The 17,436-nt window shown below is 41.7% G+C and overlaps 1 protein-coding gene across 1 annotated transcript; it reads left to right on the forward strand.

Annotated features, from left to right (window-relative positions):
* Positions 1–345: 345 nt before the first annotated feature.
* On the forward strand, positions 346–16,789 carry sprtn (SprT-like N-terminal domain). Its single transcript, XM_084314443.1, has 5 exons — positions 346–954; positions 2,519–2,618; positions 5,136–5,264; positions 11,911–12,199; positions 14,831–16,789. Exons 1-5 carry the CDS (start codon positions 635–637, stop codon positions 15,958–15,960), a joined length of 1,968 nt encoding a protein of 655 aa, XP_084170569.1. The 5' UTR covers positions 346–634; the 3' UTR covers positions 15,961–16,789.
* Positions 16,790–17,436: the final 647 nt, after the last annotated feature.

Genomic DNA, 17,436 nt, shown 5'->3' on the forward strand with positions numbered 1-17,436 from the left:
TTAGACGTCACGAGATCCAGAAAACTGGGTGTCCAACCCAAACAGCCACATTAGCTATAGCTCAATTCTCAACGGCACTCAATGACCTTACATTGCTCTCAAAAATACGAACGCATATTTTTTTCATTGTGTGTATATACGGGAAGGTAGGACGATCAATTGGTTTGACTTGTGCTCTAAAACGCTTGAAATAATAATAATAATAATAAAAACGCATGTATTGTCTCGGTCGGCCAACATTCAGAAAAGTGGAGCGCCTACAAGTCCCAGAAGCCCCTGCGCCTCGCCGCCGGATGGATGTGACGTAAACCGGAAAACACGTTTGAAGTAAGCCGCTCTGGTCTCAGACAGTCGCAGATGGTTTCATTTGTATAACAAGGTACAACAATATGACATGACATTTAACGAGACGACACAATATGTAGTTATTGTTGTTCGGAACACGATTAACATCAGCTTTTAACGTCAACATTACACGTATGATGATGAAGACAGGCTGGCTTAAACGTTAGCTTGTTGTCTTTGTTGAGCTAGTGTGGCTACTAAATAGTCGGACCTCGGTACAAAACAACCGTCCCTCATTAATACATCTTTAGTAGAAGTCGTTGAACCACCTGCGTTGTTGTTGTCGAAGATGGATGAAGACTATCTGCTCGCTTTACAGCTACAGGGGCAGTTTGACTGTGAATACGACTCCTTAATTTCACCAAACGTCCACAACGTTGACAACGAATTTGGACAAAGCGACAAGAAACGCAAGGTTGATGGTGGTGGTGGGAGCAGCTCTACACGCCCACCTTCTCACCCCGAGAGGCCGCTGTCCATCGTGGACGAGTCGTGGGAGACTCTGGACCCGCACCCCGACGTCAGGGCCATGTTCCTGGAGTTCAATGAGCACTTCTTCTGGGGGAAACTCTTCGGCGTGGAAGTCAAGTGGAGCCCCAGGATGACTCTGTAAGTCACTCAAAACCAGAATATTTTATTTGTCACAATTCCCAGCACATAGATGGGAATTGTTTTGTGTTTGCCCCCACCCCCGACATTGCAGTAGCAACAGCAGTAGAATAGGATAATAAAAAATACAATAAAAACAGAATAAAATATAAAGGCATAGCAGTAGTGATGGCGAGATGAAGCTTCATGAAGCATTGAGGCTTTCCATCCAATAGTACCACACATGTGTTGAAGCTTCATGGTATATTTGCTCTACTGTGCCATCAAGTGGACAATAAATGTAGAACAGGCAGAGTGATGATGATGCCAATAAACAAATAATAATGTGTCTGTTTTTCTAACAGAATGATGGCAGGGACAGAGGAGAAAGTGCTTGTGTTACTACAACATTCTATAATTTAATATAGTGTGTTTTTCTAACAGAATGATGGAAGGGACAAGTGCTTGCTTCATTCATTTTTATTCAGAAAAAGCAACTCAAAATCGACATGCCATCCTGCATTTGGATCATACAGATGTGATTAGATTAGGCACAGCAAGTTAGACATTACAGCAAGTTTATATGTAACGGAGATGATATGGTCACCTTTTTTGCGTTGTGTTTAACTTTCTTCGATGCCCCGAGGGAGTTTAGAACCCGGGTCTGCCGTGACACGGGTGACAGCACAGACCGCTACACCAAGGTGAATTCACTCTTCATGACGTGTAAAGTGTGTCTTTTTAAGTGGAGTGAGTTTAACTCGCAGTACCACTACTCGCCAGTCACTTCACAACGCTTGAAGTCCATCGTGACTGACAGTGCCTCGCGCTACCATCTGTTATATATATGTTGGGATTATTAGCATACACATTTATTTGTCTTTCCCAGTACTCCACGGGATTCTCCAACGCAAAGAAACTCGTAATGAATTCCTATGTCGACACTTGTGTTGCGCACCAACCCCGAAGCCATTTCCTGAATCAGTGACGCAGAGTGAGGCTTCGGGGGCGGTACACCCCCGAGTGAGGCTTCGGACGTCATCAGTACGTCACCTGATACGCGCCTCGATACAGGCTCCACATAAAAAAAGCTGGATTGCTCGACACAAGCTCCGAAGCCTCGCTTCAGACAGCAATAAAATAGCTATCACATATTTAACATGTTCTCAGTGTTGGGAGTGGGACAACTCCTCATTCTATTAAAAAAAAACTGCAAAACACAGGAAAGGGCAATTTTCACAATATGGCCCCTTTAATGTTCATGAGTCTGAATCTGAACAGACGCAAAGGGGTCCTGTTTGCCAGACTGCATCAGCTGGAACAGTTTGTGGTTGGGAATGGCTGGGGTCTTTGATAATCCTACGGGCTTTGCTGACACACCATCGGTGATGCATCCCAGTCAGGATGCTCTCAGTTGTGCCTCTCTATATTAGGCCCATAGGATCTAAGGCCCCATGCTGAATTTCTTTAGAAAGTGGGTTAGGGTCATAGGATCTAAGGCCCCATGCTGAATTTCTTTAGAAAGTGGGTTAGGGTATGTGTACGAGGCTTGGGGTATGTTATCAATATGTGTTGTGTCCTCCAGCTGTGCAGGGCTGTGTATGTACGAGGGCCGGGGTGGACTGTGTTCTATCAAACTCAGCGAGCCTCTGTTGAAGCTCAGACCCAGACGGGACCTGGTTCAGGTAAGACATGAAGTAGGGCTGGTATGAAGGTTATTACTGTCTTGTATCCTCCTGCAAACTGTAGAGATGAAGGTTATTATTAATGTCTCGTATCCTCCTGCAAACTGTAGAGATGAAGGTTATTATTACTGTCTCGTATCCTCCTGCAAACTGTAGAGATGAAGGTTATTATTAAAGTCTCGTATCCTCCTGCAAACTGTAGAGATGAATGTTATTATTAATGTCTCGTATCCTCCTGCAAACTGTAGAGATGAAGGTTATTATTAATGTCTCGTATCCTCCTGCAGACTGTAGAGATGAAGGTTATTATTAAAGTCTCGTATCCTCCTGCAAACTGTAGAGATTAATGTTATTATTAAGGTCTCATATCTTCCTCCAGACTAGAGATGAAGGTTATTATTAAAGTCTCATATCTTCCTCCAGACTAGAGATGAAGGTTATTATAAAGGTCTCATATCTTCCTCCAGACTGTAGATGAAGGTTATTATTAAAGTCTCATATCTTCCTCCAGACTGTAGATGAAGGTTATGATTATAGTCTCATATCTTCCTCCAGACTAGAGATGAAGGTTATTATTAAAGTCTCATATCTTCCTACAGACTAGAGATGAAGGTTATTAAACTCTCATATCTTCCTACAGACTGTAGAGATGAAGGTTATTATTATAAGTAAGTAAGTAAGTAAGTAAGTATTTATAAAGCACCTTTCATACATGTCATGTAGCTCAAAGTGCTGTACACAATTATAGGCATATATAACGATAAAAGCAATAAAGTCATAGTGATCAGTTAAGATCAATGTTTAAAAAAAAAAAAAAAAATAATAATAATAGTAACGTAAAAATGAAAATAACGTAAAAACAGTCATTTGCTTACCAGTTTGGGAGAACAGGTCCGCACAAACATTTCCGCTCAGTGGCAACCGGAAGTGCACTAAACCAATGCACTTGTATGGTAGGTAGCAATGTTTAGGTCTTATAATGCTAGTGTAGTTACGTTTTTATCAGTGGTCATAGTTGGGTCCATAGTGCTTTACCAAGTCCCATGGATCCATCAGTGGCCGTGTATTGTGTGCGTATGTACCCGTTCGCTCATGTGGTCAGTGGCCAGAGTTGGGTCCACAGGACTTATCCAAGTCCCATGGACCCATCAGTGGCCGCGTCTTGTGGTAGAAAGAAAGAAAAAGAAAAACGTATAAAGAAAACAGTCTAAAGTTTGAAAGTTTGGGAGGTCCGCAAAAACACGCCTTCAGCTCAGAAGCTGAGGCGTGTCAAAAACGTTTGAAAAACTGGAGGCGTGTCTCCTATTGTACCCATTCCTTCATCTAAAAAGTTTGAAAGTTTGGGAGGTCCGCAAAAACACGCCTTCAGCTCAGAAGCTGAGGCGTGTCAAAAACGTTTGAAAAACTGGAGGCGTGTCTCCTATTGTACCCATTCCTTCATCTAAAAAGTTTGAAAGTTTGGGAGGTCCGCAAAAACACGCCTTCAGCTCAGAAGCTGAGGCGTGTCAAAAACTTTTGAAAAACTGGAGGCGTGTCTCCTATGTACCCGTTCCTTCATCTAAAAAGTTGGGTCCACAAGGCTTATCCTAGCCTCATGGATCCATCAGGTTTTTCCAAGCCATAACTATTTGTAAGCTAGACTGTATAGGTACGTTTTTAATTTTCCTTTAAAAATGTGTATAGAGCTGGCGTTTCTGATGTGTGTTGGTAGTGTGTTCCATAGTTTTGGGGCATAGTTGGCAAATGCCATACTTCCTATCCTTTTTTGGTTTCTGGGCGTGTCTAGTAAACCTGTAGTGGATGACCGTAGCGTTCTTGAGGGCAGATAACTAACTAGGGAATTTGCTATGTATTTTGGGCCTTGCTCATTAAGAGCTTTATATGTTAGGAAAAGGACCTTAAAATCAATTCTATGAGTTATTGGAAGCCAGTGCAGAGTGGCCAGGACTGGAGTGATATGTTCTCTTCTCCTTGTATGAGTTAGTAATCGAGTAAGTCTCATATCTTCCTCCAGACTAGAGATGAAGGTTTATAAGTATCATATCTTTCTCCAGAGAGTCCAGACTAGAGATGAAGGTTATTATAAGTATCATATCTTTCTCCAGAGAGTCCAGACTAGAGATGAAGGTTATTATTAAAGTCTCATATCTTCCTCCAGACTGTAGAGATGAAGGTTATTATTAAAGTCTCATATCTTCCTCCAGACTGTAGAGATGAAGGTTATTATTAAAATCTCATATCTTCCTCCAGACTAGAGATGAAGGTTATTATTAAAGTCTCATATCTTCCTCCAGACTGTAGAGATGAAGGTTATTATTAAAGTATCATATCTTCCTCCAGACTAGAGATGAAGGTTATTATTAAGGTTGTCTCATATCTTCCTCCAGACTGTAGAGATGAAGGTTATTATTAAGATCTCATATCTTCCTCCAGACTAGAGATTAAGGTTATTATAAGTCTCATATCTTCCTACAGACTAGAGATGAAGGTTATTATAAGTCTCATATCTTCCTACAGACTCTACTCCATGAGATGATTCATGCGCTGCTGTTTGTGACCCAGAACAACAGAGACCGGGACGGTCATGGGCCAGAGTTCTGTAAACACATGGACCGGATCAACCAGGCCAGCGGCACCAGCATCACGGTAGGCTTCTCTCACTGTATCTCTATCGAAAGTTGATTGTTTGATTGAAAGTCTTTATTGACGATATAAAGAAATGTTACAACAACACAACAACCTGTTCATTGAAGGGGCATACCACTCAGTCACCCATAAGTTCAAAGGACTCATTACATCACACATTATTCATCTTCAGTCCTACTGTTGTACCAGAGCATTATGCATCTCCTACTGTTGTACCAGAGCTTTATCATTCATATCTTACTGTTGTACCAGATCTTTATTCATCTCCTACTGTTGTACCAGAGCATTATTATTAATATCTTACTGTTGTACCAGATCATTATTCATCTCCTACTGTTGTACCAGAGCATTATTATTAATATCTTACTGTTGTACCTGAGCATTATTCATCTTCTACTGTTGTACCAGATCATTATTCATCTTCTACTGTTGTACCAGATCATTATTCATCTCCTACTGTTGTACCAGAGCATTATTATTAATATCTTACTGTTGTACCAGATCATTATTCATCTCCTACTGTTGTACCAGAGCATTATTATTAATATCTTACTGTTGTACCAGATCATTATTATTAATATCTTACTGTTGTACCAGATCATTATTCATCTCCTACTGTTGTACCAGAGCATTATTATTAATATCTTACTGTTGTACCTGAGCATTATTCATCTTCTACTGTTGTACCAGATCATTATTCATCTTCTACTGTTGTACCAGATCATTATTCATCTCCTACTGTTGTACCAGAGCATTATTATTAATATCTTACTGTTGTACCAGATCATTATTCATCTCCTACTGTTGTACCAGAGCATTATTATTAATATCTTACTGTTGTACCAGAGCATTATTCATCTCCTACTGTTGTACTAGAGCATTATTCAGCCCATCCTACTGTACTGTTCCACCTGCTTCTTTAACTTACTATCTGTTACTAACTGGGCCAAACTTGCATGCATATCCACAACATCGCTGCAGCTTAATCAGTCTCCCCTCGTCCAACCTCACAGACCTACAATATGACCATTGCATGCATTGTGACACCAATAGAACCGGACACCACACACCCACTCAACCACTACCTCTAATAGAACAGGACACCACACACCCACTCAACCACTACCTCTAATAGAACAGGACACCACACACCCACTCAACCACTACCTCTAATAGAACAGGACACCACACACCCACTCAACCACTACCTCTAATAGAACAGGACACCACACACCCACTCAACCACTACCTCTAATAGAACAGGATACCACACACCCACACTCAACCACTACCTCTAATAGAACAGGTTATACAATGGCATGCAAATTTATTGATTCTGATTGGCTGAAACACTTCTTTCAGACGTTATTTCTCATAACACACTCCATGTGATCCCAGAACCCGCCCACAACCGAATAACTTTTTTTCCGAATCACTTCGCCGTTCGTGTTTTATGAATGAAACCAAGATGTCGGACAATAATCTTTATGAATGGATGTATTGATATTGTCATAACGACTCATTAAAAAACGATAAAGTCACCTGGAATGTGTTAGTTGCTTACACAATGTTGGATTATGTAATTGGTTGGTCATGACTCATTGTGAAACAAAATATAAATCGCGGGAAGTGTGTTGTTAGATGGCATTCGTTGTAGAACCTCCCTCTCCTGTTAATACAATTTTCAATCAATCAAATAACAACCGCTAACTTCACTGTTAGATGGCATGCTTTGTAGCAATTTTTTTTTTTTTTTATCAAATTTTTTATTATTATTCACATGAAACAAGACAACACATTAACCACAATCACAGTACATAGAACTTCACAAGAAAATAACAAAAACAATAATAATAATACAGACTAACAATTATACAGACAAGAGAAAAGAAAACAGAGTTCAACCTTCTAAATTTTAATTCCAAGGGGTACTATCTAATAAATGGTATTTCCCAGTGTTCAGCCCCGGTTCCCGGCCGTGTGACCCTATATTAATAAAACGTACATCTCCAATCCACCACAAGGACCATTTTTTGAAAACACGACCCGAAAACAGAGCAATGAACCTTCATGAAAAAACAAAAACCTGTAGAGGTGTTCCATAGACTCACAGAGACCGTGTAAAAGTGGCCAAACAGTGAAGAAATAGTTAAATAGCTGCTCCCCCATAATATCCCCAGCTAAACTCAAGATGACAAGACAAAAGACAAGATAGACAAAACATTTCCTCCTCCCCCTCCCAAGAGACCGCCGGACTCACCCGAACACGCACCTCAACCCCGCTCAGCCGCACACTGCGGTCTTTACCTTCTCAGCTGCTGCGAACCATAGGTCAATTCCAGCCTGCCCCACCCCAATCACCCGGGCTGTGGATATCTCAAGATAAATCACATCCAATAGAGTTAGGGACCAGTTAATCATTGTAAGCTTCTCAGGCTCCTTCCATCTCATTGCTATTAGCTTCTTCGCTGCTGTGACGCCCGCTAGGACAACCCTTTTCAGTTGTACGGACGCGGGTAGTGTCGTTATATCGTTCAGGAGTAGCGTAACAGCTGTGAATGGGATAGTTAAGCCACACAGATCTGAAAGTTTGTCCGTTATTGACCTCCAGAAGCGGGCCACTGGTGGGCAATCCCAATACATATGCATATAAGTGCCAGTGGCCTTTTGAGAGCACAAAGTGCACGAGAGTCGGTTATCAGTCCCATAGCATATAGCTTCCTAGGTGTAAGATAAGTCCTATGAATATAATTAAAATTAATTTGCTGGTGATTGGGGTTGCGGGAAGATAATGCCACATTTGCCCAAACATCATCCCAGTCAAACTCTGGGTCCAACTCCGGGATATCCACACGCCAGATTGTATCCGCTTTGTAGCAACCTATGTATAGATCAGTGTTTCCGTTAGAACATATTCGTGCCGGTCTGGGTGTCCTGCAAGATTTCTATCCCCGGACATATTCGAGAAATTCCGGTCAGCCTGGTTTTCCTTTTTACCCGCTGAATGCCACCATCGGCGCCAATGTTAACGTTAATATCGCCTAATCTATGTTTTAAATTATGGGCCTCTGCCCATCGCATTATCAAAGACTATTTTCGAGTCAGTGCTGTCAAGGCTGTTTATCGCGTCGTTTCCGTTTCAGAGCATTTAGAAAAGCCCCCGTTTTCAGATAAAAAACAGCTCATTCTGGAGCATTCTATGAAAATCGTATTTTAGTGGAATATTCCACAACGTTGATATTCGTCGGCCTTTTTATGAATCGTTTTCAAATAAACGCTAGATGATCAATATTATACGTGCACGCAAGCACATTACGGCCGCGTGCGGATAATCGCCCCGTTGATTTCCTCTCGGACTTTTACATTGAAACCGAAAGAAGACATTTCACAAAACAGCTTATAACTTCATCAAACTTACTCTGATTATCCTAACACTGATAACATAGAGTCCTTACCTGACATCAGATGGTATCCAACTGGTATATTCCAATTCCTGATCACCATTCGAAAAAATCGATACGTGTATGGATCCAACGCGATACTGTAGAACTCCATGATCAGCGGGGATCTGAGGTTCCAGAATGAACTGTGTCACTGGTAACCCTGGCTGGATCAGTGAACTGGAAAATGTGGATATAATGTCGCACCTCAGCCAGGAGAATTAAACTTTCCACTCGGGCCTGAACGCTCGACATTTCTGTTTCTGTTTTCTTTCACCACGGCATCAGCGGTCTCTGTGACTTCAAGTTCAGAAGACTCATCTTCGTTGTCATTATTATTAGACCTGCTTGTGCTTGGTTTCATGAAATATTTGTTAAGCTTAGCTTGTTTGGCCATCTCTCTCTCTCGCTCGTATGCCAGACAGGCTCAAAAAAAGAAAGAAAAAAAGATTCACATCCGAGCGGCGCCATCCGCGCTTTATCAGCGTGAAGCAACATGTAATGATTGTTTCGTTCATCGCATAGGCTATTTAATTTGAGCCTATTTTAATACAATTCAAATAATAAAATTGTGCTTAGAGAAATAATTTTCACCGGACATTATGACCGGAGATATTTAAATATTCGGACTTCAACATATTTTGCCGGTCAAATACCGGTAATTACCGGCTAACGGAAACGCTGGTATAGATGTAGCAATGTCTATCTGTATGTCGTATATCTTATGATGCATTGAAAATGGGGGACCCTGATGTAAACGAGACGAAAGTCTTTCTCTGGTCTGCATCCCCTTAACACATTGGCGGCCACTGGGATGAGTCTAATATCACTAGAGACGACCAGCATTTGTAAACAGACTTGGGGCTGTTTGTAGAGCTAAATCTATACTTTATAGTATTGCTATCTGTCCATTCTCATTGTCAATTGAGTCCATAAACCGTCCCTTCAAAATGGCTTAAAAGAAAAAAAATCATCAATACGTTCTCATTTTATAGCGCTGTGAATATAAGCGGTATACGGCATTTGGTCTAGTATATTTCCTGGAAGGCTAGATAAAGGGCTAATAGCTACTAACGTTATATCCAATGGCATTTCCGTTATACATAAGCTACAGTTAAAACTCAAACTGCATATGATCGGCACGATCCTCAAGCATGTATGCATGAAAGGGGGGGCGGGGGACGTCGTTTCTTATTATTGATTACCAATAACCGTGTTCGTCTAAGTAGCCACATACGCGTATCGTATCATAACAAGGCCCGATCGGGCTGTAATTTACGTGAAAAAGATCTTACCATGAGCCGGTTGGATCCCCCTGAGCATTTCCCCGTTATCGATCGCCATCTGGTAGATCAATATGTCCATTGGCTGATGATATATCCCCTTACTGCATAGTGAAATCCGCGATCCAAAACGTATTCCGTGCAACAGACAATAGCTATCGCTTCAGGTGAGTAGAAAACTACATTAGAGATAAAAAAAAAAAAAAAAAAAAAAAGACGACTTCGGCCACAGGGAACACTGCATTATCGCGATAGCGCCCCTAAGAGGATCTGGCCGGTAATGCACGTTCTTGAATTCAAAGAGTAGGGTACATCTGCAGTGCAGCTCGGCGACCTTGAATAGGTTATTAAAATGGAATAAAAGCCAAAACAACTTGCCACGGATATATCCGTCCTTCGGTCCATTAAGCATGGATTCGAAAGCCGGATATATCTGTGCTTGGGCGCCATTGTGTTAACAATTGTGTGTATTGAGCTGTACTGTATTGTACCCATTCTGCAATCTGTTAATAAAATGTTCAATCAATCAATCAAATAACAACCGGTAACTTCACTGTTAGATGCCATGCTTTGTAGCAACCTGCCTCTGCAAAAGGACACTGTCGCACAAAGCGATTTCACTGGATGTCCCAAACACAATGGAAGTAGGGATATATTCGTAACGAATCATTTAAAAAAGATACCGCTAACTGGAATATGTTAGTTGTTTACACAATGTTGGATTATGTAATTGGTTTGTCATGACCCATTGTCAAAACAATAATACATCACAGGATTTATATGAAGTTTGTTGTTAGATGGCATGCTTTGAAGCACCGCACCTGCTTCTAGACACGGAGGCAACTTATTTCTTTTCTTTTTTTCACCTACTTTTTCTGCGGATGGTTTTGTGAATACATCTCCATTATGCTTCAATTACTGTGTTTATTGTATAGCAATAAGGTTGGATGAATTCGGCCATTGTATAAAAGACATTACATCACTTGAAGTCGTGTGTTATACGAATTAGATCATGCCTAGGGGGGTCTAACGACCCTCGGTTGCACCTCGGGCCTAACAACCACCCCTAGGCATGATCTAATTCGTATAACACACTCCTGCATGTGATGTAATGCTTAAACACCACACACCCACTCAACCACTACCATACCCTACTGCCCTCCGGGCGCAGGTACAGAACACTAGGATACAGAAGAGCCTGCTTTGGTAAAAGCCTGATCCCTGCAGCCATAGCTGCTTTGAACCGAGAGTGTGTGCTGCTGTCTGTTATTGTATGTTGTATGTACTGTTTTGATATTATGTTCTATGTACTGTTTTGATATGTTGTATGGTGTTTTTATGTGGTGTTTTGATATGATGTATGTACTGTGTTGATATGTTGTATCATGTACTGTTTTCATATGATGTTCTATGTACTGTTGTCTATTGAGTACAGTGCTGTGAGAAGGAATGTCCCCCCGGGGACATTAAAGTCTAAGTCTAGTAGTCTACCATACGTCTTATTACTGTGGTTTAGAGAAGTCAGTATTTATGAAGTTTTCAGTAACTGGATGTCACTATTCTATATTTCCCACCTTTATCAGTATGCTACAGTATGATACTACATGACGTGCATTGGGGAAGATCAGTGTTTATTATTATGGGATATATTGAGTTCAAAACATTTAGTATTGTTTGTAGTTATCAGTTTCCATTTACAATTGTATTGACATTGTAAATGGCTTTTATTTCTTGCCAGCAAAACCAATTTTTTAATAGTCCAGCTAAGTCTGGGGAAAGACAAACCAACTGATAAATTATAAGTAGATTGTGGATATAATCATGGAAAATTTGTTTATATACCTCACCTTTCATAATGAGATTTCAACAGAAATAGTAATAGAAAATGACTCTCTTCTCTCCGTCTCCCCCACCCCCCCTCAGGTGTACCATAGCTTCCATGATGAGGTTGACATGTACAGGCAGCACTGGTGGCGCTGTGACGGTCCATGTCAGACCCGTAAGCCCTACTTTGGCTTTGTGAAGCGAGCTATGAACCGGGCCCCCTCCTCCCAGGACCCCTGGTGGGCGGAGCATCACAGGACCTGTGGGGGGTCTTACACCAAGGTGAAGGAGCCGGATGGATACGGGAAGAAAAACAAGAAGAGCGACAAGAAGGCTGGAAGCGAGAAGAACACAGACAAGAAGGAAACGTCTTCTAGTGCACTCAAAGGTGATGCTCCTCTCCTCATGTACAGACTACACCAGCCCCACCCCTGGTTACACTAGCTCCACCCCTGGTTACACTAGCCCCACCCTTGGTTCAGAATACCTTCAATTTAACATACCCTTCTTCCTACAGTAACAATTACAACTGCTGCCGAGAATGATAATTGTGTATTAACACTGTCTGGGGCTTTTCTTGCCCCCCTTAACTGATTTTCGAGGGCATTTGGTCAATTTTCAAGGACATTTTGCCCCAAGCCCCCCTTAATTTCGAACCCTGATCCGCGCTGCTTCTGAAAGTTACGTGACTACGTCGTCACAGCCAGGCATGAGAAAGGGAGCGCTGGATTTGTGAAAAAAGTCCTCTTTCTAAACCACACGCTATCAGTCGTACCACAGTACTGGCAAAACGGGAGCAGCCTACAGTAAAAACAAACACCCTTCATCCCAATCCACCCACACCATTTACCCTTAGGAGTCTAACCTAAATAGCTCCTCCTCCTGAGAATTTCCCCCTTTTTTTTTGTTACATAATATAAAATTACAGATTCATACCTTCAAAATAAGCCATCAATTGTCAAATTTGAGATGATAGTTTTCAATCAATGTCCTATCAAACATTCTGGTACAGTCATTACCTATTTGCAGCAGGAGCCTCTGAAGAGAATTCAGTGAATTCAGCTAATGATAAGGGAACTACACTCCTTCCCAGAATTCAATGTGATGTCAATGTTAATTTCAATGACTAATTCACACCATGAAACAAAGGCCCAGCAGGGAACAATTACAGCTGAATGGGGGTATAGTGTGACTGATCAATACAGGCAACACACACTTTGATTTGATGCCATGCATATACACACACTAGATAGACAGAGGTTTAGATATTTAGATAGATATATAATAGTAATATAATAGAAAGAGAGAGAAAGAAAGAAAGAAAGAAAGAAACAGACAGAGAGAGAGACATTTATAATAATAATTATTATTATTATTATTAAATAGAATAATTTTCTATAGGCTTGCCGTGGTAGTCAGTGATACTGGTGTCATTCTGTGATCATCTTTCCTTCACAAAGCGCATCGATGCGCTGTCAACTAAAGCACCGTGTTTAGCGCGGGTGACCAAAACACCAAACTCGTCACACAGCAGCCAGCGGCTGATACTGTAGTCCACTCCACTGTCCGCTTGAATGAACTGCGAGAGATAATTCATAACTCATATACACACACGCACTCTGCCATACAGTAGTTAATGTTTTAGCGCGACGTGGGTATACAGGACTGTCAGGATGCTGCGGAGTTTCTGTTGCACATAGAAGCAGACTCGACACAAGTTTCGTCTCGACGCTGCCTCTCCCTATATCTCTCTCTGAATATGCACTATTGTATCAGTACAGTAAAGAATACACGTGTAAAAAAAAAATCACGTTAAAAAAAAAGATTTGATGGGATTCGAACTCGTCAACACCGGACCGCAGGAGCGCAGAACCGCTGCTCTGCCAGGTGAGCTGAAGCGCCGAATGAAAATCATGGAACAGTAACAGGCCACCTCTCTACTCTAGACTAGAGAGCTGTCATCACCGTGATGCGCTTGAATGAACTGCGAACTGCAGGACTATTATTATCAACGACAGACAGTGAGAAACACAACCCCCCTCTCGTGCTGAAGAATATGCATATTAGATCACTCAGTGATTAACACCTATGCGCTGTTTGTGTGTGCGCGCGTGCATGTACGTGACGCGTTGTAGTTTCGGGGGAATACAGGGATATTTAGAACTATACAATTGAGCAAGAATTAAACATATTTACAAGTCGTATTATGTTTAGCAAGTAAGGATACATATAGATTACACTATATGCACTCGAAATTGTCTTTGTTCTATTTTTACAGATTTTTGAAAAACGGGACTTCCTGAGCATTTGTGAGAGATTCTAATTCTTTTGTTCTCCGCCCACGGGAGCAATAAGCCCCGTTGACTTCTAAGGGTTAACCAAAAAATATATTATATATTATCGGAGCTATCAATCATTTTATCGGGTTTATCGGGATGACGTCATAATTGCTGATATCGGCCTGATAATTATCGACCTGATAATTATCGTGCATCCCTAGTGTTAACAGTACAAACATACATAAATACAGTACATACATGCATACTGTATACTGCGTAACGGTCTATAACTGCCTTACACTGTAATCATAACTACAATAATACTGTATATATATTTATCCCCACCTGTTTGAATATACCTGCATATATTTCTATTTACATACCCGATCTACTATATCTGTATATATTTCTTACCTACTCGTATTAGTTATACCACTGACCAGTATGGCTTAGTTACTACCATAGTGTATTTATACCTGTATTACTGTACATAATAATACTGTAACACTGTACATACATCAGATTGGCATTATTACTCAGTAGTACTCATTTATATATATTCCTGTTTAATCACTTGTACATTGTATGTTGTTAATGCACTTTACTGTTACATTTGCACTCTGGTTAGATGCCAACTTATTTTCTTTGTATTGTACTTGTGCTGTATGATGACAATACATTTGAATAAAAAAAAGAAGAAGAAAAAAAGGTTGACTAATTTTATATTTGTTCCCTCCCAGGCTCTGGGTTACAGGACATCAGGAACATGATCCCATTCAGCGGGACAGGCTTCCTGCTGGGAAGGGCATCTAAACCGTCCTCCTCCAATCAGAAACCTCCAGATTCCATTCTGACTAAACCCTTCCTCAGCATCGACTCCTCTCCTCCTCCACCCCGGACCAGAGACCTCGGCTACCCTGTGCAGCCCGGTGTGAGGAGCTTACTCAGCGGGACCTCCAGTGCCTTGTCCTCCATCACACAGGGGGCCTCCGGGGATAAGAGGCCCCCCCTGAAGAGGTCCGTGGCTAACACCAGCGTTTTCGTCAACATCGACGGCTCGCCAGTTCGAATCCCCAAACCCGCCAAGAGCAGCAGCCGAGGCACAAGTGCCTCCCGGACCTTCAGCGACAGAAGCAGTGGTTTGACCTCTAGCCAGACATCCCTCCAAGACTTCTTCAACGCCAGAGGTGCCTCCTCTTCCTCCAGCATCTCAAAGCCACCAGCAGAGGGCGCCAGAGAGGTGTCGTCTCCTGGGAGACGGCAGACGGACACGTCCTCTCTAGACTCTAGAGGTCAAGCCAACCGCTCTTCTGGTTTCCCCACCAGATCCAAACTCGGCTCCGCAGGTTACAAACTTCCCTCTGGTCGTCCCACCACATCCGTGCCTAGTCCCACCACATCCGTGCCTAGTCCCACCACATCCCTGCCTAGTCCCACCACATCCCCGCCTAGTCCCACCACATCCCTGCCTAATCCCACCACATCCCCGCCTAGTCCCACCACATCGGACTTCTTACCACCACTCTCTGACATTTTCAGAGAGCCTAGTGTCGCCACTAAGCCTGGAGGTTCTGCTGATGGCGGCCCAGCCTCTAGGAAGAGGTCCCGGGATGACCCCATCTCCACCCACGTCTTCGACTTCTTCCAGAATCCAGAGAGAAGAGGGTCTGCAGCAGCCCGGGACAGGTCCAGTCCATCTGGAGACGGAACACCTGCTTCCTCCTCCCTCACCACCATCTCCTCTTCCTCTGGCCCCTATAATGCTCCTGCAACCTCCTCCACTGCCTTGCTGACAGTCAGCTGTCCTGTGTGTCTAATCAAGGTCCAGGAGTCAAATATCAATGAGCACCTGGACTCCTGTCTGTTCTGAGGCAACATGTTCTCATCAGAAGATGGTTCGTTTGAACTATTTAACGGTTAAGATAAAAAGTGAGGGTTATGGTTTGTTTAAGGTAACAGTGTGGTTAAGGTTTGGGTTTGTGCGAGGCTATGTCTCAGTAGCTCTTGAGGTTCGTTTCCCAGCAGGGGAATTCAAACGTTTTCTGAAAATGTTTAACTTTTTTTATTATTTTTTTTAATATGTACTTATTTGTGATACATACACATTGTACACGTTAAGTACTTTATTTACATGCTTTAAGTGAGATTCTTGAGAAGGAGGAGATTTGAACTGACATTTTAGACATTTAGGGATGACAGTGGCTCAGGAGGTAGAGTGGTCGTCTGGTAATCACTCAGAGGGTTCCCGGTTTGATTCCGGCTTATTATTATTATTATTATTATTATTATTATTATTATTATTATTATTATTATAAAAGAGTTATATAAATGCAGTCCATTTACCATTTACATGTTCCGTAAATGTAAATCAAGAGGACTTCCAGAGAGAGTTTGATGAGTCACATCAGTGTGTTGCTTCAGGGCTACAGACGGTTGGTTCTTGGTTGCCTATCGCACATCCTTGTTCATATAAGAATTCATATAAAGCTGCACAATCTAGTTTTTAGGAAGTTGAGTTTTGAACCTCTGAAAGTTTGAAAAACATTACGATATTGAATCTTTAGTACTCAATTGTTCTAAGAGCGAAACATGAAGCAGTGTTTGAAGCTGGAGGGTAGCACACAACATTTACAATACAAAGAACTGTTTTTCATTTAATGTTGGTTTGCGTTACTTCAAAAGCCTCGTCTTTTTTTCATATGTGCAATTTGAAATAAATTCTTATGGCAAATGATAATCATGAGTCGCCTTTTTCTAAAACGACACAGTAAGCTTCGCAGAAGAAATGTCCAGACGGAGGCACTGGTTTGAGCATTTCCAGTTTGGTTTCGGTTCCTTTTGTTGCAGTTTGAATCGTCTCACAGTGACCTTCCCTTACCATAATAATAGCCTCTCTGCTGTGCATTTCTGAGAGCTTTAAACTCAAAGGGGAGTTCATGACAATAACGTAGACTGACCACGTTGTAATTTGGCTGTGAAATCGTTCCTATCCTACTTCCAGTTTGTATTTCTAAATACAGTAAAACTGATTTTACAATAAGAGGTTGATGTTACCTTTTTAAAACTCTGAACTTTATATAGGCTATTGTTAGTTTATCACGCCAGTTTCAACACGGAAGTATACAGATTTCAGCCCTGACTGAAATTTGGCACCACAGTAGCTTACAATTAAGTACATTGGTAAAAGTTGGCAATAGTTGACATTTTGATTTCACATTTGATCTATTCTATCAATTCCCCCCCCCCCCCCCCCCTTTATTTTATGAATGAGAAAACAAGACATAAGCCAGAACAATACAGGGGCTGGTGGTTATTGAAATGACAACATTTGAGTAACCTTCCTGCC

The sequence above is a fragment of the Notolepis coatsorum genome (genome assembly GCF_963971535.1).
Source record: "Notolepis coatsorum genome assembly, chromosome: 5".
NCBI lineage: Eukaryota > Metazoa > Chordata > Actinopteri > Aulopiformes > Paralepididae > Notolepis > Notolepis coatsorum.